General features: G+C 35.7%; 2 protein-coding genes across 9 annotated transcripts in view; one reads left to right on the top strand and one right to left on the bottom strand.

Annotated features, from left to right (window-relative positions):
- WDHD1 (WD repeat and HMG-box DNA binding protein 1) overlaps positions 1-5553 on the bottom strand; it is a 53808-nt gene extending 48255 nt beyond the window's left edge. For 4 of the 8 annotated variants that reach the window (XM_086320576.1, XM_086320578.1, XM_086320579.1 and 1 more), the window contains exons 1-2: positions 5414-5553; positions 5094-5186 (exon numbers count right to left, since the gene is read on the bottom strand). In XM_086320576.1, coding sequence (XP_086176702.1) covers positions 5094-5170 — 77 coding nt within the window. In that variant the 5' untranslated portion in view covers positions 5171-5186; positions 5414-5553. Of the gene's footprint in view, positions 1-5093; positions 5187-5298 lie in introns of all 8 variants that reach the window. The other 4 variants (XM_086320582.1, XM_086320583.1, XM_086320577.1 and 1 more) reach the window with 3 other exon arrangements.
- A 43-nt stretch (positions 5554-5596) lies between these two features.
- SOCS4 (suppressor of cytokine signaling 4) lies at positions 5597-23760 on the top strand. Its single transcript, XM_086320593.1, has 2 exons — positions 5597-5868; positions 17581-23760. Exon 2 carries the CDS (start codon positions 17673-17675, stop codon positions 18993-18995), a length of 1323 nt encoding a protein of 440 aa, XP_086176719.1. The 5' UTR covers positions 5597-5868; positions 17581-17672; the 3' UTR covers positions 18996-23760.
- The last annotated feature ends 319 nt before the right edge of the window (positions 23761-24079 follow it).

Here is a 24079-nt window from a genome sequence, read left to right as displayed (position 1 = left end):
CAACTAATGACTTTCCTATTTCACTCAGAAAACAGAAAGTCTACAGAAATTATCCACATGTTCTCCACATTCATTCTAGGTGCTCCTTTCCTCTATTTATAAAACTGACCGTGCTCCTATCTCTGGCCAATCCCTACTGCTTTTTACTCTACCATAGTGCCTCTCTTCCACTCAAAGACCATAGCCAGTCTCCTTCTTTTTATTCTAATATTGGCTTAACCCTCTTTTGGGTCCTCTCCACTGAAACATATGCTGTAATCTTTCTCACCTTAAAAGATCACCTTTCCTGACTTCACATTCCTATTCCACTACTCTTATTCTTTAAGTATCATCCTCATAAACTCCAATCCTTTTCTATTCTCCTAAATCATTGTAACAAAGCTTTTATTCTTACCACTCCATTAAAAAACAAAACAAATGAAAATACTCTCAACTTGACCCACCAGCAGAATTTGCCATAGTGTATTTCCTCCTCCTTAAAATATTTATTTGGCTTACTGATACCATTCTTGTCTCTTGATTTTCTACTTTTCTTGCAATCCCTTCTTATCTCTTTGGCTACACCTCCTTCTCCTTCTTCCTATCCTAATATTCTGGAGTGCCCAGGGCTTAGACCTACAATCTCTTAAAAAAAAATACATTCACTCCCTCCCTAGATGATTCCATCCAAGTTCACAGCATTAAATATCATTTACATATTGTCAACTCCCACATTGAGATTTCCAGCCGGGACCTCCATCCTTTACTTTTTCTAATTCATATTCAGTACTCCCATTTCATTTATGATTTCTAATTTCTCTTTTTTGGTTGTTGTTCTTTCTCAAACCTTTATCAAATGTAGTATTTGTATACCTATATATATATGTAGTATGTATAATATATATATTAGAAAACTTATGAATTTTTGTCTAAAAATTTATGACATTTTGATTCCACTTGTTTGACTAAGTATGTATAGAATGCTAGATTTCTAATTTATATTCACTCAAAACTTTGATATAGTTCCATTTACTCTAGCATCTAGTATTAGTGAAAAAAGTCTATAAAGCTTATTATCTCAGTGATTTAAAAAAAAATTCTGAATGAGGCTTGAAACTTCTAATCCAATTCTGAGAATATAAAGACATACTATGTTGTAAAAAAAATAAATAAATAACATGTGACATAGTATTATAAAGCACAAATTTTGTTCAAATTTCACAAAATTTTATGCTAGTGTCCATTATTTGTTTTCATGCCTTATTCAAGATTCTACATTATATTTAGTTGCGTTGAACAGCTTCAGCTACGTGCAACAAATTCTGATAAATTCTCTTTTCATTTGTACTCTTATAAATATTTTCTAATTTTCCTTATTATGGCCTCTTAGATACACCCATCATTTAAAAGTGGACAATTTCCAAATACACGGGGTTTTTTAAGTATTTTTGATATTAACTTCTCATTTAAATGCTTTCTTCTCTGTAATCACCCTCTTGTGTTTTTTTCAGTCTTTTAACTTTATTGAGGCTTTCAATGGCTTAAGTCAAAGGTCTTTCTTGGTAAATGCCACATTACACTCGAAAATATGCGGGTTATTTTCAAATATCTTTTGATATGACTTCTAACATAATCCCACAGTGATGAGAACAGACTCTATACGATTTGAAAACTTCAGACCATGTAATTTTTGTACCTTGTTTTATGTCCCTGGATATGTTCCTGTGTCTCCAGTTTACAGTCTATGTGAATTTGAATAGAATTTGTATCCTGCTGTTGTGTGAAAATAGTATAAATCTTAACTTATGTTGAATTGGTTCAAAGTGCTTTTCAGGTCTACTATATACTTCTACTTTTCTGTCTATTCATCCTATTATTTTTTGAGAGTTTGATATTGAAAATCCAACTAAAATCTTAATTTATCTACTTAAAAAAATAACTGTAATACATAGAGGAACTATGTTATTTTGTTCTGTATTTTCCAAGTCTGCTGTAAATGTATTATCATAGTCTCATAATTAAAAAAAAAACCCGACTCCTTTCCAAGGTGATCTCATCCAAGTTTATAGCGTTAAATATCATTTACATATTGACAATCCCCACACTGAGATTTCCAGTCAGGACCACAATTCTGAATTCCAAGAGCTATCACCTAAAGATGCAGATTTCTATCTCAACCTCAGGTTTCTTCTCAGAGCTTTAGACCCATTTATCTAACTGCCAGGTGGCAATGGGGTTAAGAATCCACCTGTCAATGCAGGAGATGCAGAAGACACAGACTTGATCCCTGGGTCGGGAAGATTCCCTGAAAAATGAAACTGCAACCCACTCCAGTATTCTTGCCTGGAAAAATTCCAGGATAGAGAAGCCTGGCAGGTTACAGTCCATGGGGTCGCAAAGAGTTGGACACAACTGAGGGAAGTACTAAATCTCCAGCTGGATTTCTCAAAGAAATCTTACACTAATTAGGTTCAAATGCAAACTCACACTCTCCACTTCACAACCTCCGTTTCAAATATGTTTTGCGTTATTTCTGAATAGCCAATTACTTCCCCAAACATCCAGAAACGCAGTTTATCCCAAACACTTCCCTCTCCTTCATCCTTAGTATTTGATCCAGTCTGATGATTTTACCTTTTAAATATCTCCTGAATGCATTCTCTTTTCTCTATACCCATGTCTACTCTAGTCCAAGCTTCCATCACACTCAATGGAACTAATACAGATATCTCCTAACAGTCTCTCTGTATCCACTTCTACTCCTTTTCCATTTCATCCTGTATGTATCTTTTCAAAAATGAGACAGATCACATTTCTTTGCTTCAAATATTTAATACCTTCCTACTGCTTTTAGGATAAAAATTAGATTCCTTAATAAAAAGCCCAGAAGGCCTTGAACCGGATGCCTACTCAATACCCTCACAAATTCAACTCTCATCAATCTCTGCAACACTTTAGCATGGCTAGCTTTCTTTCACTCCTTTAAGAAAAACGTAGTGGGCTTCCCCGATAGCTCAGTTGAATCCGCCTGCAATGCAGGAGACCAGGTTCAATTCCTAGGTTGGGAAGATCTGCTGGAGAAGGGAAAGGCTACCCACTCTAGCACTCTTGGGCTTCCCTTGTGGCTCAGCTGATAAAGAATTTGCCTGCAATGCGGGAGACCTGGGTTCGATCCCTGGGTTAGGAAGATGCCCTGGAGAAGGGAAAGGCTACCCACTCCAGTATTCTGGCCTGGAGAATTCCATGGACTGTATAGTCCATGGGGTCACAAAGAGTCAGATGCGACTGAGCAACTTTCACTTTGACTTTCAAAAACGCTGTGGAATTAACCCCACTGGAACTCTTCAGTGTTCCCTCTCCCTGGAATGCCAATATCACCACCCCACTGCCACCATCATCCATCTCTTTATCCTTCTTAATGCCTACTCAGTCTTCAGATCTCATCTCAAGAAGTACTTCCTCAGAGATCCCTCCCTTCTGAAACTAGGCCAACTTTCCCCTCCTATATGCTTATTACTGCACATATCACTTAATAACTCTAACTGTAATTCTAAATGTATTTTTTGCAATTAATTTGTATTCTGTTTCTGTCAATCTACAAAGACTTTAAGGTCAATGAGGGAAAAGACTGTGCTTTGTTTGCACTATTTTATCTCTAGCACCCAGTGGAGTAGACATGCAATATTTTCTCAGTGAATCAACCAATACAGGAGTGACAGCAGAAGCCACACAACTGGACAGTGCTGCATAGGAATTCAGAAAGCTAAAAGGGAAGATGTGAGAGATATTCACACAGTGAGATATGGGGAAAACACTGTGGCTTATACATGATTTAACTTAAACTCCATACTACTTATATCAACCTGCCTTGCTGCTAAGTCACTTCAGTCATGTCCGACTCTGTGTGACCCCATAGACGGCAGCCCACCAGGCTCCCCCGTCCCTGGGATTCTCCAGGCAAGAACACTGGAGTGGGTTGCCATTTCCTTCTCCAATGCATGAAAGTGAAAAGTGAAAGTGAAGTCGCTCAGTGTCCGACTCTTAGTGACCCCATGGACTGCCGCCTACCAGGCTCCTCCGTCCACGGGATTTTCCAGGCAAGAGTACTGGAGTGGGGTGCCACTGCCAACCTGCCTTATGGCCTGTCAAATATACACTGTACACCTGCTTTAACCGATTAAAAAAAGAATATGTTGAAAAATTAAAATGGACTAATTGTAACTCAGGCATTCAAATTAGAGCTGGGTGGCCATTGTGGATATGGTTTCAAATACATTCCTGAATTGCTGAGAATTTGAATTTTCTGAACTGTATCAGATTCAAGGATATCACCAGCTGTTCTCAAAACAGTATCTGCTAGCAGCTGCCAACTGCAACCTTATAACTATACAATCATACTGGACTCCAACTAATCCTTACTTAACAAGCACCCTTACTTCTTGCCCACACCAATCATAATTCTGACAAACTACTCATGCAATTTTGCAATTTGTGCTGTTATAAGTGTCCTTCATTTTGTAGTTCAACAGAACACAATTCAAGTGCTTTTTTAATCTGCGTCTCCTGGGCTATAGTCTTTAGTTTGGCTCAAGTAAAACTCTTTCCTATTCCGAGTGTAGACTGTTAATTAGGATTATACCCCTCCAAGGGACTAGAATAATCCTGACAAAATATCACAAATTAGGAATCAAGCAGAGGAAATACGTTGGGGCGGGGGAAGCCTATCAAAATGTTTCAAACAGTTTTAAAAAGCAAAGAGTATCACAAAAGGCCCTCCAAAAAGTTTGAATTAAACACTAAATTTGACAATCAGGCAGCTAGCATTCTGGCAAAATAACTAATAATGTGAGATGCATAAAGGGGAATGTGGGGGAAAGCTCGTATCTTTCCAATTCCTCTGGAAGTAAGATTTCACACTCCTTAGCTTTCTTGATATACTAAAACCATGCTGGGCTGAATGAAACAGTAAATCTATGGACGACACATGTGCCATTTTGCATTTCAACCTTATTTCTATGTGGATGAGCCATTTTACGCAGCACTAGTTACATGACAAAGAATAATAACGAATATTCACACCTGAAACCTCGTTTTTGGTTCTCAAAGTACCTTACCTCCCAGAATCATCAAAACAGACATCTGTGTGTCCCTCTGTGTGTCCGTATCTCATGGGCTTCTGTGTGGCAGGCATTTTTTCCTTTACTTATCTGAAAATGTTTTATAAAAGTTAGTATTATTTTAAAGGACAAGAAAGCCGGGGGCTGATCGTAAAGAAGGGAGGTCAGTCTTCTGCGGGACACGCCCTCGGCAGCCCCTTACCCCCACCCGAGGGGCGCAAATAGGATATAGCGAAGGGTCCGTCCGACATAGGCAGGAAGAGAACACGCTTGTCTTCGATGGGCCGCACGGACGAGGCCAGCGAGGGGAGACTCACCTAGAGGACCGAACCGCCACAGCCGAGGAAAGGGACGGGGGAGCGAGCGCCGGCGCTGGCGCTTCCCGCGCTCGGCGTGGTCCCACACTGCGCCTGCGCTGGCCCGCCCACTCCCAGCGCGGTCCAGACCCGGGACGCCGGGCGGTGGCGTCAGCGGCGCGCACGCCGCTCGGGAAAAAGCCGGTTGCTGGGGGAGTGAGGAAGAAAGGGAGGGAGCCGAACACGGAAGTGGTGGCAGTGCCGGCGGAGCAGGTGGAGGCGGTGAGTGCGATGTCTGCGATGAGAACCCGGCACCTCAGGATGGGGGCTTGCAGACCGACAATCGCCTCGTAGGACTTACATGAGGTGCCGGAGTGGCTGGGCCTCCCTTCTCCACCTCAGCGAATACCCAGAGTGATGGCGGTGGTGATGGCGGCAGTTACAAGGATAGCCCCTGTTAAACTGCGTTCCGAGAGGTGAGTGGGGGAAGGGTGCTTTCTGCTTGGCCTTGCCCTCTCGGGGTCTGCTTCTACTTTGCTGGCGCTCCTCACTGGCAGCCATATCCGGGTCCCTGAACGGGTCCAGCCCCTCCTTGGGACCGGGCTAGAGAATGAAATGTCTGGGCTTGTTCTTTAAAGAAAAGGAAGACGAGACCCTTTTCAAGCCTTTAATCTTGGCATCCTCGACGCCTTCATCTTGTCATTTCTATAGCGGTGAAGGAGAGAAGACTTAATCTCAGTTCACGATTCCTGGAGGTGCGGCTGGTACATTAATGCTCGTTCTATAGGACATTGTACATGTGTCCCTTGAAGTAATTCGTGTTTCCCTATTCAGACTCCACCTAAAGTTCAATGAAGTGCATATCTTCTTTTATATCTATAAAAGAAGAGCTAAAGTGTATTGTTGAATACTTCATTGGATCCTTGCAGTCTTTGCTAAGGTCTTGGCCATTAAATTTATGCTTTGGTTGGATCTTCACGATCTCCATGTTGGGAGACCGATCTCTCATGAAAACCTTCACAACTGATATTTTTTTGTGGTACCCACCTTCTAATCTCAGTCGGATTTTGATTATGACATAAGTGAAACGTTTTTCCTTTGTAGAGTTTTCCCCATTGTTTTTCAGTCTAGTTTCATTGGGGAAAGTTGCAAACACATTTAGACAAACCGTGGTATTGTTCTTACCGCGTTGGCATTGTGTAAGGTGTTGCTTTAAGTACTAAGGCTCCAAATGAAGAGTGATTGGCTGAAAAGAACTTGGGATTTGTGGGGAAATAACCAACCTATTGTTTTTACACAAGAGCAAAAGATTCCTGAGATGATTCTTTCCGAGTGACTTAATTTTTGTCCGGAGATGTTTCATTGTTTAGATAGAACGATTTCTAGTTTGTGGTGTTTTTTTTTTTTTTTTAATCCAAGTAAATATCATTGCATTGACTATGGGGTTCGAGACTAAGTCCGATAATATATTTCAGTGTAGTACTTTTCAGAGCTCAGCATAAGAAGAATCTGCAAATTTGGAACAAGCTTTGTAGGTATCAAATGCTCTAACTATAAAATCTGTAACACCATGTGACTTTAAAACTATGAATGGTGTTCGCGCTTCTCTCCTTTAACTCTGCCTTAGCAATCAAGCCATTTGATTCATAGGTTAAAGAAAAATGTGTATATGTATATGTTTTGCTTTGTTTTTTTACAGATTTAACATGTATGGAATAAGCTTGGGCCTTAAAGCTGAACAAACCTAGATTTTAATTTTGACTCTCACAGTTACTCGTTGTGTGACCTTGAATATGCTTCTTTACTTTTTCTGAACGTCAGATTCCTCATCTCTAAAATGAAGATGACATCTATTTCCATAGAATTGTTATAGTAGATAGAAGATACTCATGAATGTATAAAAGTAAATTGTCTTGTGTTATTAATGGGGTACTTTGGGTGGGCATTTAATGGTTCATTCAAAATGGAGTTGTTTGAATCACTATTCAGTAAATTTTTTTGAACATTAAAAGGTGTATTCTTGCTTTTGCCAATGTGTTTTCACATTTCCATTTTTCAGTCAAATTTTAAAAAGAATTTTAACGTCTTCAGTTAATTCATGATGTTGTTGAGGGAAACAAACATTCAGCTAATACATACAAGACAATGGTGTGGTGATGAAATGTGTATAACTTGAATCTTAGTAAACATTGCCTGGTGATTTAAGATAATGTAGATTTTAAAAAAGAAACCAGTGCTGTTGTCTGCCACTGATGTGGCTGTCAGAGTTTTCCAAATGAATTTATCATAGCAGTGCATGTCTCATAGGAGTGAATAGCTAAATGAACTCACTGTAAATGATGCCAAGGTCGCAGCTTCAGCTGCAGTGAAGGTTAGTTAGCTTTGCTCTGTGGTGACCATTGATACTACCCTTAGGTTCACAAATACGGTTGTTCTCAAGGACAATAGGGTAAGAAAACATGAGTATATTACCATTCTACTGTGGCAGTATTACCTATATAAATAATAATATCACATAATCTTAGTTTATCCAGGAGGCTTATCAATATTGCCTTATGGGAGGAATGTTTAAAATTCCTTTTTAATAAAATATGTATTAGATATAAAAATTGTTAATCTTATGAAAGATAAGGTTAGAAGAAGAGAGTAATAACAAAACTGAGAACAGAGTAAAAAAAATATTAAGACAGTTTAGAAATCTGAAGATTTTTGTATCTCTGAAAGTGTCAAACTTACCAGCCTATTTAATTTATTTTGGGGGTAAATAATACTTGCATATGTATAAACTTTTAAGGTATTAAAGTGGATACAGTGAAAGACCTTCTCTCAACCTACCCAATTCCACTGGCTAAGGACAGCTAGTATTTGACTCCTGTGTTGTTACAATGACAGTGGATCCTTACCACCGCAAAATAGATATAATCATTGTTTTATCAATAAAAAAATATCAAGGCTCAGTAAGGTGATGAGTTGTCAGAAGTCACACACCTAACCATGTGTCAGAACTAGAAATAGATCTTTTACTTCTGATCCAAGTAGTCTGCCAGACTGGCTCTCCAAGTCATAACTGTTGCCATAAAACTTAGAATTTAGTTTTATCAGAATATGAAGGCAATTTTAAGTCTAGAATAACATTATACTAGTTTGTATGTAAAACTTGTTACCTAGGCTTAAATGTAAGCATATATAATTATCATAAAGCCATGAAAAGAAGAATCTATGATCAGTTAAAAGAAAAAAACTTTGCCTACTATTTCTGTTGAAATTGATTTACTAAGCTTGTAAGAAACTACAGATTTTTTATAATTAAGTTTCATTATTTACACCCATAATATTTTTCAAGAACTTGAAACTTTAAAACTTTTTTAAAAAGAGCATGTTTAATATCAGGAGTAAAAGAAAGAGCTTTATGATATTTCAGAAATGATGAAGCATCCTCAGCCTCAGATTTTTGAGATATGTTTTTGTGTGGATTTTCTAGCCTTTTATGTAGCCTGTGTTTCCTTTCATTCTTTTTCCTTATTGCCACTTTCCTAGCTCTTATTTTTTGAAATTAGCTCATTCTACATGGAAGGTTCTGAGAAAACATAACATATTGCAGAATGTAATACATATTCTCATTAAGCTCAATGTATGCTATTTTCATACATTTTAACCCTGGCAGTAAAAACATGAGGCAGCTGGCATTATCCAGATTTAATAATGTGAACACTGAAGCTGAATGAGATTTTAAAACTCAGGAGAGACAGCTAGTAAGTGACAGAGTCTGAATTTTAGATCATGTTTAATGATTTAGCAACTCATGCTATTTCATCTGCACCATGCTTCATTTTTAAATATGATATAGTCAAAAACTAGATTGTTAATTTTTTAGGGACCTTTAAAACTTAAAAACTTTCTCTTAGACCAAATTACACTCATAGGAAGAAAGACTGCAAGGAAATTGGCCAAAATGTCTAAATTGATTGCTTCTAGGTAATTGAATTACAGTCTTTTCCCCTCCTTTTTGAACTTTCCTGAATGTTTCCTATATTTTAAAATATGCATATATTATTTTTATAATTAAAAAATTATAAATTGAAAGGAAAAAATATATCTGTACAATCCAATTTATTCTCTGAGAGTCACAATCAAGTATCTTAAGCATTCTGATTTCTAAAATTCTGTTAAGGTTCTTGTGCTTTTAGAAGTTTGTAGTGCCAGCCTTTAGTTTTCTGTTCCCTCTTCACCCTAAATTAACCCTCTTCAGTGACAGGTCCTAGACATTTCTCTTTAGCTTGCATACCATAATGTACCTTCATTTTAATGTTAGCCCAAGTTAATGTTTCTTCCACAGTTTGTTCCACAAAAAGGGTTTACTTTGAGTTAAGTATAGGAAACTGTGGCCTAATCAGGTTTCTTAACCAAAGGACCTCTTGGAACCTTTTGCTATCTTTCAGTGGGGAAGTGATTTCCAAACTAGTTTGATAATGAAACTTCCAATTCTATAGAACACGTATTAATACCTTTTAGCACTAGTGTACACAGAAGTTCAGATTGGGGAACACTGGTATAAGCAAAATGTAGGAAATTAAGTGAAGAATGTTTGGAGAAGGGAAGAAAGGGTATAGTGGTGCCAATCAGTGTGTGTTTATTTGTGTTTTGTTTTCTCTTTTTCCAAATCAGTTAAGTCCCCTGAGCCATGGCTTGTTAGCATTGAAAAAGAGGTACTTTAAAATATTTACTGGAAAATGAACCTATATTGCTTTGGTAATGAGGAAAAAACACTTATAGTTCAGATGTTTCTCTCTTAAACATTTGAAAAAAACATTTTGCATGTTTTTTGATTAACATTCTGAGGAATTTATCTGTCGTATACTATCCAGGATATTCCATTTGTGGACTCTTAAGTGTTTCCTTAGAATCCAACACAAATATTAGCCTATGATCAAATATCAAGGACTCTGACCCACAGAATCCAATTTAAATATCATGGACTATGATCAGAATGCGTTCAAGGAGTTTTGGGACACATAATAGCAGGTAAACTTTGGAATAATAGATTTAATAAGGAAATTACTACCAGAATAATAATTTATCTGGGAATTCTTTATATAGTATAGTAAATTATTCTTTATAAGGTCAAATTTAATACTTACATGAATTCTGGTCTTAAATAGACATCAGCATTGTGGACATAGTAGTTCAATGACTAATTAATATATACAATAATCCTCTGTTATCTAACATCATAGAGAATACAAATGAAGTTTCTAGATAAATGAGGTTTAACCCTTTATTTACTTTTACAACAGTTTTCAATGGAAATTTGAATTAAAATCATCTTTCCAGCCTTATTCAAGAGAACTAACTAAATGTCATTTAAATCTGTTGTTAGTCTAGGATGGTCACTTTGGGTATTCAATCTTTTATCGCTATCTGTGCAGTTGATTGTAGAACCTGGGATCAAATGGCTAGTGAATCTGGGAACTTGATTTCTTGAAAAAGGCTTTTATATAAACTTACTTTAGACACTTGCCACTTCCTCATTAAGAAATAATGATTTTAAAAATGTCACTGTGTAGTCCCCAAGGTATTGTAACTTAGATGCCTTCATAAAAAATTATTGAATCAAGAGTCAAAGCAACCTTCTCCCAAGTGATTCTTTGACTCTCTTAAAAAAAGAAAAGTTTCTTCGCAGTTACTAAGAAAGACTGTTGATTTGTCAACATTTTTCAAGATATCATCTTTGATTTCTATACTACATAAAAATGGTTGTAAAGCCACTTCTTTTTTTCACTTTGTATCTCATCTTCTACTTCATTTTTACAAAGTTTATGTAAAACTCCAACTATTAATGATAGGGTTGAGGGGACTCATTAAGATTCAGAACCTTACACTGTTTTTTAACACTCAGACTTTATGTGTATAGACAAACGTTTGGCAAGACACCAGAACGTTTTTTTAAAACTCATTTTTACTCTTTAAAAATAAATTTTTTTCACTAAAAATTAATGTTATTTTTATTGAGAGAAATGTAATTGAATTTTTTAATATTGTGCATTTTGGTTTAATGCAACTTTCAGAAGAGATTAGATCTTCTGCCATGTGTTTTAAGTGTAAAGATGCAAGAGTTTATATACATTTTTATCTTATTGTAACAAAATCATGTAATAGTGAAGGAAATTCTGAATATCTTCTTTTTCTAAAAAGCTTTCTCCATAGCCTTTTTTTTTTAAGCAGTTACTTTCTCAGTAGTAATTCTGATGTTACCTAAACCATAAATAGCCAGTTAAATATTTTGTCTTGCCTTTTTTCTTAATGTATCTGTTAAGTAACTTCTCAGAGCTGCTTATTATCCCAATAAAGGTCATCAAACTAAGAACACTTGTCATTTTGAAAAAGAAAAATATATAACTCGTCTTATAATATTAGCAACTGAACTGTGGGAAATTCTTAAAGAGATGGGAATATCAGACCACTTTACCTGCCTCCTGAGAAATCTGTTTGCAGGTCAAGAAGCAAGTTAGAACTGGACATGGAACAGACTGATTCAAAATTGGGAAAGGAGTATGTCAAGGCTATGTGTTGTCACCCTGCTTATTTAACTTATATGCAGAGTACATCATGCAAAATGCCGAGCTGGATGAAGCACAGCCAGAATCAAGACTGCTGGGAGAAATAGCAACAACCTCAGATACGCAAATGGTACCACTCTTGTGGCAGAAAGCAAAGAACTAAAGAGCTTCTTAATGAAGGTGAAAGAGGAGAGTGAAAAAGCTGGCTTAAAACTCAATATTCAAAAAAATAAGATCATGGCATCCAGTCTCATCACTTCATGGCAAATAGATGGGGAAAGAGCACAGACAGAGACACACTTTATTTTCTTGGGCTCCAAAATCACCGCAGATGGTGACTGCAGCCATGGAACTCAAAGATGCTTGCTCCTTGGAAGAAAAGCTATGACAAACCTAGATAGAGTATTAAAAAGAAGAGCCATCACTGCCAACAAAGGTGCATCTATTCAAAGCTATGGTTTTTCCAGTAGTCATGTATGGATGTTAGAGCTGAACCACAAAAAGGCTGAACGCCGATGAATTGATGCTTTTGAACTGTGGCGTTGGAGAAGACTCTTGAGAGTCTCTTGTACTGCAAGGAGATCAAACCAGTCATTCCTAAAGGAAATAAGTCCTGAATATTCATTGGAAGAACTGATGCTGAAGCTGAAGTTCCACTACTTGGCCACCTGATGAAAAAAAAAGCCAACTCATTAGAAAAGACCCTGATGCTGGGAAAGATTGAAGGCAGGAGGAAAAGGGGATGACAGAGGACAAGATGGTTGGATGGTATCACTGACTTAGTGGACATGAGTTTGAGCAAGCTCTGGGAGATGGTGAAGGACAGGGAAGCCTGGCATGCTGCTGTCCATGGGGTCACAAAGAGTTGGAAACAAAGTTGGAAACAACTGAGTGATAGAACTCTGCCCTGAGATAACTAGCAAACTTTGTGTTAGTAGAATTTCCATGGTCATGTCTATTCACAAATATTGTAAAGATTCTCTTATGTAAGATAATATAATCCACAAATGTATTCCAACAACATGGAAGCAGTTGTGATCCACTAAAAGTGCACAAAGAAATGGAGAGGGTTGCCATCAAGTACTTAGCTTTTTGGAGCTCCCACTCCTCCCCCCAGAAAACACCTCATCAGACAAGTACCCATCTCACAATGAGTAATGGGAACATTGCCAATCATATATTCAATATTAATAGAGTTTTCTAATTTTTAGACAAGTATAAATACAAGTTAAATTTTCTTCCTACTTTGAAGACTACAACATTAAGTGGCATTCTGGCCAATATATCAATATGGTAAGTAAGTAAGTTTTAGTCACTCAGCCGTGCCCAGCTCTTTGCGACCCTATGGACTGCAGCCCACCAGGCTCCTGTGTCCGTGAGATTTTCTAGGCAAGGATACTGGAGTGGGTTGCCATTTCCTTCTGCAGGGGATCTTCCCGACCCAAGAACCAAACCCAGGTCTCCTGCACTACAGGCCAGATTCTTTACCCACTGAGCTACAAGGGAAACCCATTGATATGGTATATTTTACCAAATACATTTTTTTCCATAAGTTTATAAAAAGTGGAACTTCTGAAGCATGAACTGAGTCATCTGTCAAAAGAATAGCTATGTAAAATTTATATAAGGCTATAGTGCTTAGATACCAAAAGATAACCAGTCAGAAGATTTTCTGTGCATTAACTCTTTAAGTGCAGGTATGGAAAATTCATCTAGGACAATGGTATTTTTCACTTTATTTTTTGGATACCTGTAGCAATAGTATATGTAAGAACAGTTAACCTAAAATCCAGAGATACTTAATTGATTACTCCTATTATGTACAGGTTGGTAAGCCTTACCAAAATAAATCTGTTTTGTTAGCATTTAAACTTGTTTTGAGTGAGGCTGGAAGTCAGTTCTCTGGTGGAAAACGTCAAATTGTTCTTAGCTTCATAGTCTGTTGAGTTTTAGCAATGTCTAGCTTATTAATCCTTTTTTATTTTGAAAGGTTAGCTATCATCCTGAAAGTTATATGTGCTCATAAACTATAGTTAGCACTGGGCTAGAGACAGAGGTATTTCAGTGATTTCTTTACTTATGAACTATTTCTATAAAACTGTCTTGGGTGCTATAATAAAACAACATATGTAATATCTGTTTCTTTTTTAAAAAAGAAATGTTAACCTTTATTGTATACTTGCTCCATTTAGAATCTGAGCTACATATGTATTTTACATACCTTATTTCTTCTAATTCCTACTAGCCTAATGAAATATATAGCATCAGTGTCTCCATTTTATAGATGAAGAAACTGAGATTTTAAGGTCATATGGCTAGTACAAAATCTATTTTATTTCTCATTACTTTCATGGTTACTTTTTCCCTCCAAGTTCTTTGTGTTTTAGTAACTTGTTTATTTTAAAGGCTTTCCTCAAAAGTCTAGTAACCTATCATAATCTAGAGTAAATGAAGCACAACAATGCTGTCTGAAAGTACAAGTAAGCAGGCATGGCTTATGGATGGATGAGCCTCACAGAATGCCTGGGTGTCCCTCCAGCTTTTTATTGGAGGATTTCCAGTTACCAGAATCTATAGATCTTTTCTCTTTGGTTATTCTGTTTCTCCAGTTTAGTACTGTCCAATCTCTTATTAGGGAGGTGTAAGTTTGACCACTGGAATTCTGGAAGTTGGATGGAAGAATGGAGCAGGGAACTTTCTGATTTTAGTCCCAGGCCTCCCATCTATCCTTACTATGTCTGGTATCCAAAGTCTTGAGCCTTTCTGGTTCAATTTCTCCAAATAATAAAATCCTATCTCCTCTAAGTATGAGAGTAAGAACCAGAGAGATCTAACTGCCCTAACACAAATTTTCAACCTGCTTCCCCATTTTTCTGAACTGTTCTCCATACATACTTTCTGTAGAATCTGGTGCCTCTGAGTGTCCTGGACTTTGCCTGCTCTGTTGTCTTCTCATTAACATTGCCTCTGTGCCTGGTGTCACCAACCTCTCCACTGCTGAGTCAGTCATTGCTCCTCTGTTTTCTGTCCTTGTATTTTGTCACTCAGGTTATAGATACATGATAGTTTCATTGAAGATGAGATTTGTGTTTTTATTGCTCATTTTCCTTTGTTTTGGGCTGATTTCTGAGAGAAAAGTGGAGCAAAAAGATTTTCACTTAGCCATTTTTAAACTGCATCATTATTTCTTTTATAATTAGAAAAAAACCAAAGCTATTTTCTTTTTGAGGGGAAATCAGCTATTCATTTAGAAATTTAATATGGATAGCAGTAATTATAACTAAAGAAAGTATTGGAATCACCAAAAGAGTTTGTAGGAGACTTGGTTGTTTTTGAAGAGAGTGATGAAAGCAGACCCTGGTAAAGGTGGGAATGTCATCAAGAGCAGAGGTGTGGAATTAGCTCTGATAACAGGAAGATGAGCATGTTTATATGCAGTGGAGTAAAGTTGACCTTAGAATTAATAATCTGCTCTTTGATATTTTTAAAGTAAATAAAAACACTAGATATTTTAAATTTTACATAATATACTTTTCACATTATCACATTGAATAAAAAAGTTGAAAGTATGTAATATTAACAAAAAAATATCTGCTTGGGGCGCTTATTTAATTTTTTTAATCTTGAAAAGTATAAGTGTAAGCTCTTAGTAATAAGAGACTTTTCTGATCAATGACCTCATATTCTTCAGTGTACTCTGTAGCTTCTGCCTGTTTATTTTTGTTCAGTGGAATTTAGTCAATGAACAACCAAAGCATACTGTTAAATATAATTTGGTATACTAAGTGATGATGTTTCTTTCAAATTTAGATTTTAAAATATTTTTTCTCTGTGAATTTTAAATGATTATGTACCAGTGAGCTCACTAAATCAAAACAATAAGTATAATCACCTGATGCTATTCTTTGTTTAGTAATCAGGTACTTCATATGACAAGGGCTTCCCTGGTGATTCTGTGGTAAAGAATCTGCCGGCCAACGCAGGAGGTGCAGGTTCAATCCCTGGGTCAGGAAGATCCTCTGACGAAGAAAATGGCAACCCACTCGAGTATTCTTGCCTGGAAAATACCATAGCAGGCTACAGTCCATGGGGTTGCAAAGAGTAAAACACAACTTAGCGATTAAACAACAACAACAACTTTATATGGCAAGCCTTTATCATTAGTTCATACTTTTAAGCACGTCCCAATCATATTTGCCATTGCAGATGCTTATTTCAAACTCTACTGCTATGAAAATGGATTTTGGTAGCTCTCAACATTACTTAACTGTTGGGATGGTTGAGAATATTGAGTACAACCGATTTTCTTAATTATAAAATTCAATATCCATTTATAAAATATTTGAGATTATAAAATCCCTCCCCCCAAACTTGGACTTAAATCTTATTCCATCTAATAATAGCTAAGTAGTTTTTATCTATGACCAATCATTACTATTAATTTTAAAAATTTGTTTACATTATAAATTTTAGGCTATCTACCCAATTTCATAGGAAAGGCATTGCCCTATAGAACTTTGTTTTTTTGAAATTATCAGGAAGAATATATAAGTGTGTGTGTGTGTATGTGTGTGTGTAAAATAACAAATTTTTATCCAATTCCAAATTTTCCACACACCATGTAGACTAATAGTGAAATTGACCAAATATTTAAATGAGTTGACAAAAATTACGTTGGGAATTCTTGCATGACGTTTCTACTGTTCAGTGCTGATTATTTATTTAATAAATTCTTAACAGCTTTTATAACTTAAAATTGTTCATATTTTCAATCAGTAGAAAAGAAAATGAAAGAAAAAAAAAGAAAACGAGAGAGAAGGAAGGTTGTTGTTGTTGTCTAGTCACTAAGTCAGTCATGTCTGACTCTTGTGATTCTGTGGGCTTAGCCTCCCAGCTTCCTCTGTCTGTGGGCTTTCCCAACAAGAATACTGAAGCAGGTTGCCATTTCCTTCTCCAGGGGATCTTCCTGACCCAGGGATTGAACCCGTGTCTCCTACACTGCAGACAGATTCTTTACCACTGAGCCACTGAGGAAGCCTACAAGGAGGGTGAAAGTGAAAGTCGCTTAGTTATGTCTGACTCTGCAATCCCATGGACTGTAGAGTCCATGGAATTCTTCAGGTTCCCAACCTAGGGATCGAACCCAGGAGGGTAGTGATAGTTAAATACCAGCTCATAGTTTTCTCATCTCTGACAAAGAATTCCCTGGTCTGCTGTGAAATTAAAAAATAAACCAGAAATTGTTAACATTTCAGACATATATTTTGGCTGACAGGATGCTTAGCTTTTTTGATTCACATTGACAAGTAGCTATGGGAAAGAAACTCAGATTCTTGACTCAATGGCACTATAGAATTATTAGTATATGGTAAAGTAGTTTATTTAAATGAGAACAAAATATCTTGGAACTGCCTTCCAACATTTCCAGTACTTTTTTGAAAAATATATTAATTATCTATGGCAAAAACCACTACAATATTATAAAGTAATTAGCCTCCAATTAAAATAAATTAATTTTTAAAAAACCAAAAAAAAGTGTATTATCCCTTTTCATCTTGTATATAATTGGGACTTGATATATAAACTATGCAATGTTAATGACAATTAATGATCTTTATTTTTTTTCCTTAGATACATCCAGAAAGTACCCAGAAGAAATATTCTACTGGAAAAATTGAAAAAGCATTATTTATAACACTGGAATTTGTGGACAGTTTGTTAAAATGGCAGAAAATAGTGAAAGTAATAGTAAAAATGTAGATGTAAGGCCCAAAACTAGCCGGAGTCGAAGTGCTGACAGAAAGGATGGTTATGTGTGGAGTGGAAAGAAGTTATCTTGGTCAAAAAAGAGTGAAAGTTGTTCAGATGCTGAAACAGTGAGTGCTGTCGAGAAAACTGAAGTTCCTTTAAGGAGCCAAGAAAGGAAGCACAGCTGTTCATCTATCGAGTTGGATTTAGATCATTCCTGTGGGCATAGATTTTTAGGCCGATCTCTTAAACAGAAACTGCAAGATGCTGTGGGGCAGTGTTTTCCAATAAAGAATTGTAGTAGTCGGCACTCTTCAGGGCTTCCATCTAAAAGAAAAATTCATATCAGTGAACTCATGTTAGATAAGTGTCCGTTCCCACCTCGATCAGATTTAGCCTTTAGGTGGCATTTTATTAAACGACACACTGCTCCTATAAGTCCCAAATCAGATGAATGGGTAAGCACAGACTTGTCTCAGAGCGAATTGAGGGATGGTCAGCTAAAACAACGAAGAAACATGGAAGAGGTCAGCTGCTTCTCACATACCAGTGTTCAGCCCTGTGTCATAACCAGTAACAATTCTTCGGGTAGAGGTGGTCCTGGGACTGACTCTATAGTGAACCTGGCTTCAAATAACAGCATAGAAGATAGTGACATGGATTCAGATGATGAAATTATAACACTTTGCACAAGTTCCCGGAAAAGAAACAAACCCAAATGGGAAATTGATGAAGAAATCCTGCAACTGGAAACACCTCCCAAGTACCATACTCAGATTGATTATGTCCACTGTCTTGTACCAGACCTCCTTCAGATCAATAATAATCCATGTTACTGGGGTGTTATGGATAAATATGCAGCTGAAGCTCTACTAGAAGGAAAACCAGAAGGCACCTTTTTACTGCGAGATTCAGCACAGGAAGACTATTTATTCTCTGTTAGTTTTAGACGCTATAGTCGTTCTCTTCACGCTAGAATTGAACAGTGGAATCACAACTTTAGCTTTGATGCACATGATCCTTGTGTCTTCCATTCGCCTGACATTACTGGGCTCCTAGAGCATTATAAGGACCCGAGTGCCTGTATGTTCTTCGAACCACTTTTATCCACTCCTTTAATTCGGACTTTCCCCTTTTCCCTGCAGCATATATGCAGAACAGTTATTTGTAACTGTACAACTTACGATGGCATTGATGCCCTTCCAATTCCTTCTTCCATGAAATTATATCTGAAGGAATATCACTATAAATCAAAAGTTAGAGTACTCAGGATTGATGCACCAGAACAACAATGCTAGAAAAAGGGTAGGAACAAGGGAGTGGTTATATATGTATTTTCATTTAATACTTTATTTTTCTTATTATACCACTTTGAATTTTTCTACAAGGGCAGTTGAAGTCCAAAATAAACTTCTGCCCTAAATTTTACTTGCAGATCAGTTTATTTTTATTAGGATACAGTAATTGTTGAACAATAATAATGGTTACACACTAGGGGTTAATGGATATTTTTGACCAGGTTTGGTTTTTGTTTTTACCATGTAGATTGTATACTTAATTTTTTTCTTTTCTTAATTGTAACTTAAATATGATCCAGGGATATTTGAAGTTTGTAGGCATTGCAAACACATTTAAATAATCTGTATTTCATACTTTTCTTTAAAAATAATTGTTTCTTTTCCTATATATAACATATAAAACGCTTTGTTAACCTATGTCATTGGCATTCCTAACATAAGATATAGTTTCCACATCATCCTTTCATTTGTTTTAAAAGCCTTCGGTAAAGCTGTGTGTGTTGTAATTTACTAATAGGGATGTTAAAAGTTAACAAAATGGCTTCAAATCAAACTTGATGTGTTTTCATTTTAAATATTAATTGTAAAGCTGAATTACTAAATTTGATTAATCAGGTCAGTAAGAATCAAATGAGGACATGATATCTTAGAGGTGAATTTACTCTTCTGTAATGTGGCATGGTCATTTATTATTCCTTGAATAGATCTTTCTCTCAAACTTGGAAGAGTTACCATCTTCAGAACATAAGTATTATTCCCTTCTCACTGGAAGCTTTAAAAATAATGATACTACTATTAGTAACTAGTAATTACTAAATAATAAAGCAACTGGGGTTTTTTCTGTATTGACTTGTGAACTGTTGCTTCTGCTTAGCTCTTTTTTAGAAACTGAGCCTGTTACTTTGGAGAGATGCCACAGTTTATAAGCAGCCACAAATTTCCATTGGTAACCAAAGAGACCTAAGTAGTTTTCCATTATTTTGACTTGAGCTTGAATAAGGATTCAAGAAGTAAACATGGAGCTTAGTATTCAGGGAACTTAATACTGGTTTTGATCTTCAGATTTCAGGTAACTATTCCTATTTTCAGAACTAACATATCTTTAGTATGGCTTCAGAAAAAGGAAAACATTTTGAGAGCTATATTGCTTATGCCATACTGAACAATACTGGGCACTGGGTATAATATTTTTAAGTTTAGCATCTCAAGAACAGAGAAGCATTTTTTAGAAAACATTATCCCAATATAATATAAATGAAGTGATAGCCTATTTAACTTTTCTTTTTTAAAGAATAATAAATTTCCTAGACAGTTACTTCTTCTGGTGAGTTGTCTACCCCTTTGTACAAATTAGCATTTTTAATATAGTAAATTGATCTCTTGATGCTAGTTTATCTAGTAGGAAGCTGTTTCTACCTAGATTGAAAGAAATTTGACTCAAATTTCCCAGTTAGATGTTTCTTAAGTATTGCTTTTATGTCGAAGTAGCATTTCCCTTTCCTACAGTTCTGCTGTTAACATAAAGATGGCATTTAAAATTAATTGCTTTAAAATAAGTTTTTAGCAGTTATCACAAAATTGAACAAGAAAATCTCTTACCATTATCTTCTAGCATCCTTTTTTCTCAAGTGATCTCAAGATTGTCTTGGTTCCAGTGAGGGTTAGCTACTAAAATAGCACCTCTCTCAGCAGTGATGAGGCTCAGGATAACAACATCAGTGTCAGGATAAATCTCTCTTCTAAAGATGATATTTCCCTTTTACAAAAGTTGGACAGTCTCATACTACCTCATCTTTCTTGTGGCACTTTTGTAGATCACTGAGAAGCTTATCTTATTTACCAATATAATGCTTCCTAAACATCCATCTTTGGTGAAGAAAATTAACAGTATGGTTAGACTCTACCCATAATTATAGTTTTTTATCAGAATTTGATATTGAGACTTTCTGTTTCTATGAAACAATATTGTTTTAAATATTTTTCTTTTAAAGATAACTTTTTATCAATACAGAAAAACCTAAGGAATGATTAGCTAATGAATATTCTGTTAAAGGTAATTTTATAAAGAAAAAGAAAATATGCTGTCTTTTATAATGGTAAAAATTAGTATTTATATGAAAATCAAGATCTAAGTAGCCTTTCATATATTCAAACTGGTTGCTTGTGATATATTTTCTCTGCTTTCTTATTTTTTTCAACTTCAAGGTATTGATAGCTGTTAACATTTTCAAAATACTGCCATTTATATAGCCTTGAAGCAGATGATCTAATAAATGAGAGCAGGAAAGAGACTCATTTACTCTGAAACAGTTTGTATTTTTTCCTTTGGTATTTGCTACAGTGAAAAGAAATCGGGAAAGTAGAAATGTAAGATTTGAGAAGGGAATTGATTACCATGAAGGGAAAAGAAGAGTAAGAATTCTTTAGAGCATGAAGCGATTGGAATTTAGAAAGGTTAAGTCTTTCTCAGTGACTTTTTGAGGACACATTTGAAAGAGCATTCAGCATTCAGAAATTAACTCATTAAAAATATACTTACTGGAATTATGTGTAAGTAAATGAGTATAAATTTTGAGAGGAACAATGTGGGGAGATATATAAATATAAATTTTGTAGCTAAGTTGAACACTGAGCATTTGAAAAGTGTGTAAATTTCAGTCGAGAAAGCATTCAGCATGGTGGAAATGTAGTGCTTACTGGTGAGAGCGGATGGGGCTAAAAGAAACGATAAAATATTAAAATTAAGAATTTAGGCATCACCTCAGGGGAAAGCCTTGACAGTGAAAGGGAACTACTTAATCGCTAATAGCTAGTCTGGACCAGACACTTAAATGCGCTTTGGGAATCATCCTGCACTAACCAGGAAACAAACTTTGATTTTTCTATTTCTCTCTGAAGCTTTCAAGAGTACCCCCAAGCCCGCCTCCCCTTTTTTTAAGCTACAGCATCTTGATTCATACTGTACTTCCCGAAACATGCTGAATGGATTTTTTAGGTTACCTGAGCATTTTGTATGAAGAATTATATCTGATCTTTCTATAACTGTGCCATTCACTTAAATAATTCATGGAATGGTTTAATTTAAAGGAAGACCTAATAGGAAGAAGATTAAAGGAAGCTTTTAGTCAGCCTGTGGCTAGATTTATTGATTTGGTGATCAGACTTGTGTTCTTTCCTGAATTTTAGCTAATGGCAAACTGTGGTCAAAAAATGGCTTTCAGTTAAAGTTTTGACTTCTTATTGTAAATAATATAAAGAATGTCTAAGTAATTAGAAATCCTTTTTAAAAAGTAGAGCAAATGTGGCAAATAGGATTCATTATACAAATTCCATTTCTTTTTATAAACAAACCATTATCATTTATTCATGAGCCAAAGCCATTAAGAAGATAAATCAAGTTATCAGCTTCCTGTCTCTCTGAAATTTGGATCATTTTATAGATCCATGTAATAGAGAGCTTCCTTCCTATGAAACGAAAATCTTGAGACCTAACTCTTAGACTCTTAGTTTTCATTAAAAATCTTTTTTGTCACTTTTAGCTATAATCAGAGTCAAATAGATTATACATTCATTTTGGTAGAGGAAATTTCACAGGAAGTGGACTTAATTATACAACATTCCCTGAGGCAACACAAGGGAAACAATGTTTAAAGTAGATTGTGCTTAGGTAATTTAATGCCCAAATGAATAAAAGATTTTAAGTCAAGCAGATTATTGTTTCTACTTTGGGGAAAAAAAATGTTTACAATCTTCATTTTACATAGACAGTTTTACATTCATTTTTACTTCTGAAGAATGGACAGAAAGCACAAGGGGTTTTTCTCTTTTAATGGTCTAGAAATAAGCAACACTACAAAAGTGTACTATTAACACATGAAGATAGTGGAGACAAAACGGAAGTAACTATGGCTTCTAAAAAATGTAGACTAATGGATATAATCCAATGAAAAGGAATTTAAGGCACATGACTCCTATTTCAAATAAAGACAGTCTTTTTTACTTTTTAATTTTGAATACATTACTCAATTCTCTCTTTAATTTCCTAGCACATAAAATATAGATGATAATAGATGTCACTTGACTTCCTGCAGGTTAATTCTTTATGGTCCAAGAGGTGACCCTTGGAGCATACTTGAAAATATTTCTGTATAGCTGTTAAGTACTAACGTGATGACAGGTTTTCAGAGTTTCCCCTTAGAGAACCCTGCAGATTCACATTCATTTCTTTTAGTCTGTAAAGGCCTTCTTGACTTGATTTGACAATAAAGATAATGGTACAATTTGAATTTATGGTTTAGACTCTGCAATTAGATGAACAGTTGCAATTTCCTCCTACTCTTAATAAGGTTTATGTAAAATTGATGTTTGCCTAAGTTATTTTAAAAGTTGATTACATTTGCAGGAAGAAAAGATAATCACTTTTGCCATAGTTATAATCAAATTTAAGCTTTCAGACGAGTATAAAACTCAAGGAGGTTTACTTAAATTATGCTGACTTTGCTAGAATTGGATAAATTCTGTATAAACCAAGTATGAACTAGATATATACTTGAATTTACAGAGTTTAAGTAGTAACTTCACAAAGCTGTTAGTACTCATCAATCAGCCTTGTATGATCCACCCCTTACCTAAAAAGAAGTAGAGTGTTTCCCTTTTTATTTCTAATCCTGAAGTTGAATGTTTCTTCTTGGATGTGAGTTCAAATAAATTGATCTGAATACATTTTCATTTCTTATTAATTAAAACCTCATATATAAAATCCAAAGGCTTTGTAGTCTGTTTTCAAAACACTACTGCATATCCTTACCTGACACGTTCAACTTGGAGAAATTTTTAAATCTGTATTACACATTTTCCTTTCAGTTCTTTAGTGTGTCATTTTAGGTCTTCCAGAAACATGTCAAAATGTGATTAAATGTACAAGAGATGTATTGAAGGGCAATGGACACCTTTGAAGAATAAAGGGGAATGGGACTTCACTGGTGGTCCAGTGGTTATAACTCTGCTTACACACACACAAAGAATAAGAAAGAAAGCAGGGAAAGGTGGTGAAGTCTTTGTACCACATTGCAGGTCTGACATCT

The sequence above is a fragment of the Bos grunniens genome, chromosome 10 (assembly GCF_055505025.1).
Source record: "Bos grunniens cultivar Pamir isolate PY7600 chromosome 10, Bosgru_T2T1.0, whole genome shotgun sequence".
Lineage (NCBI taxonomy): Eukaryota > Metazoa > Chordata > Mammalia > Artiodactyla > Bovidae > Bos > Bos grunniens.
The sequence above is the reverse complement of the archived record's forward strand: the minus strand, read 5'-3'. Positions and strand labels throughout refer to the sequence as shown.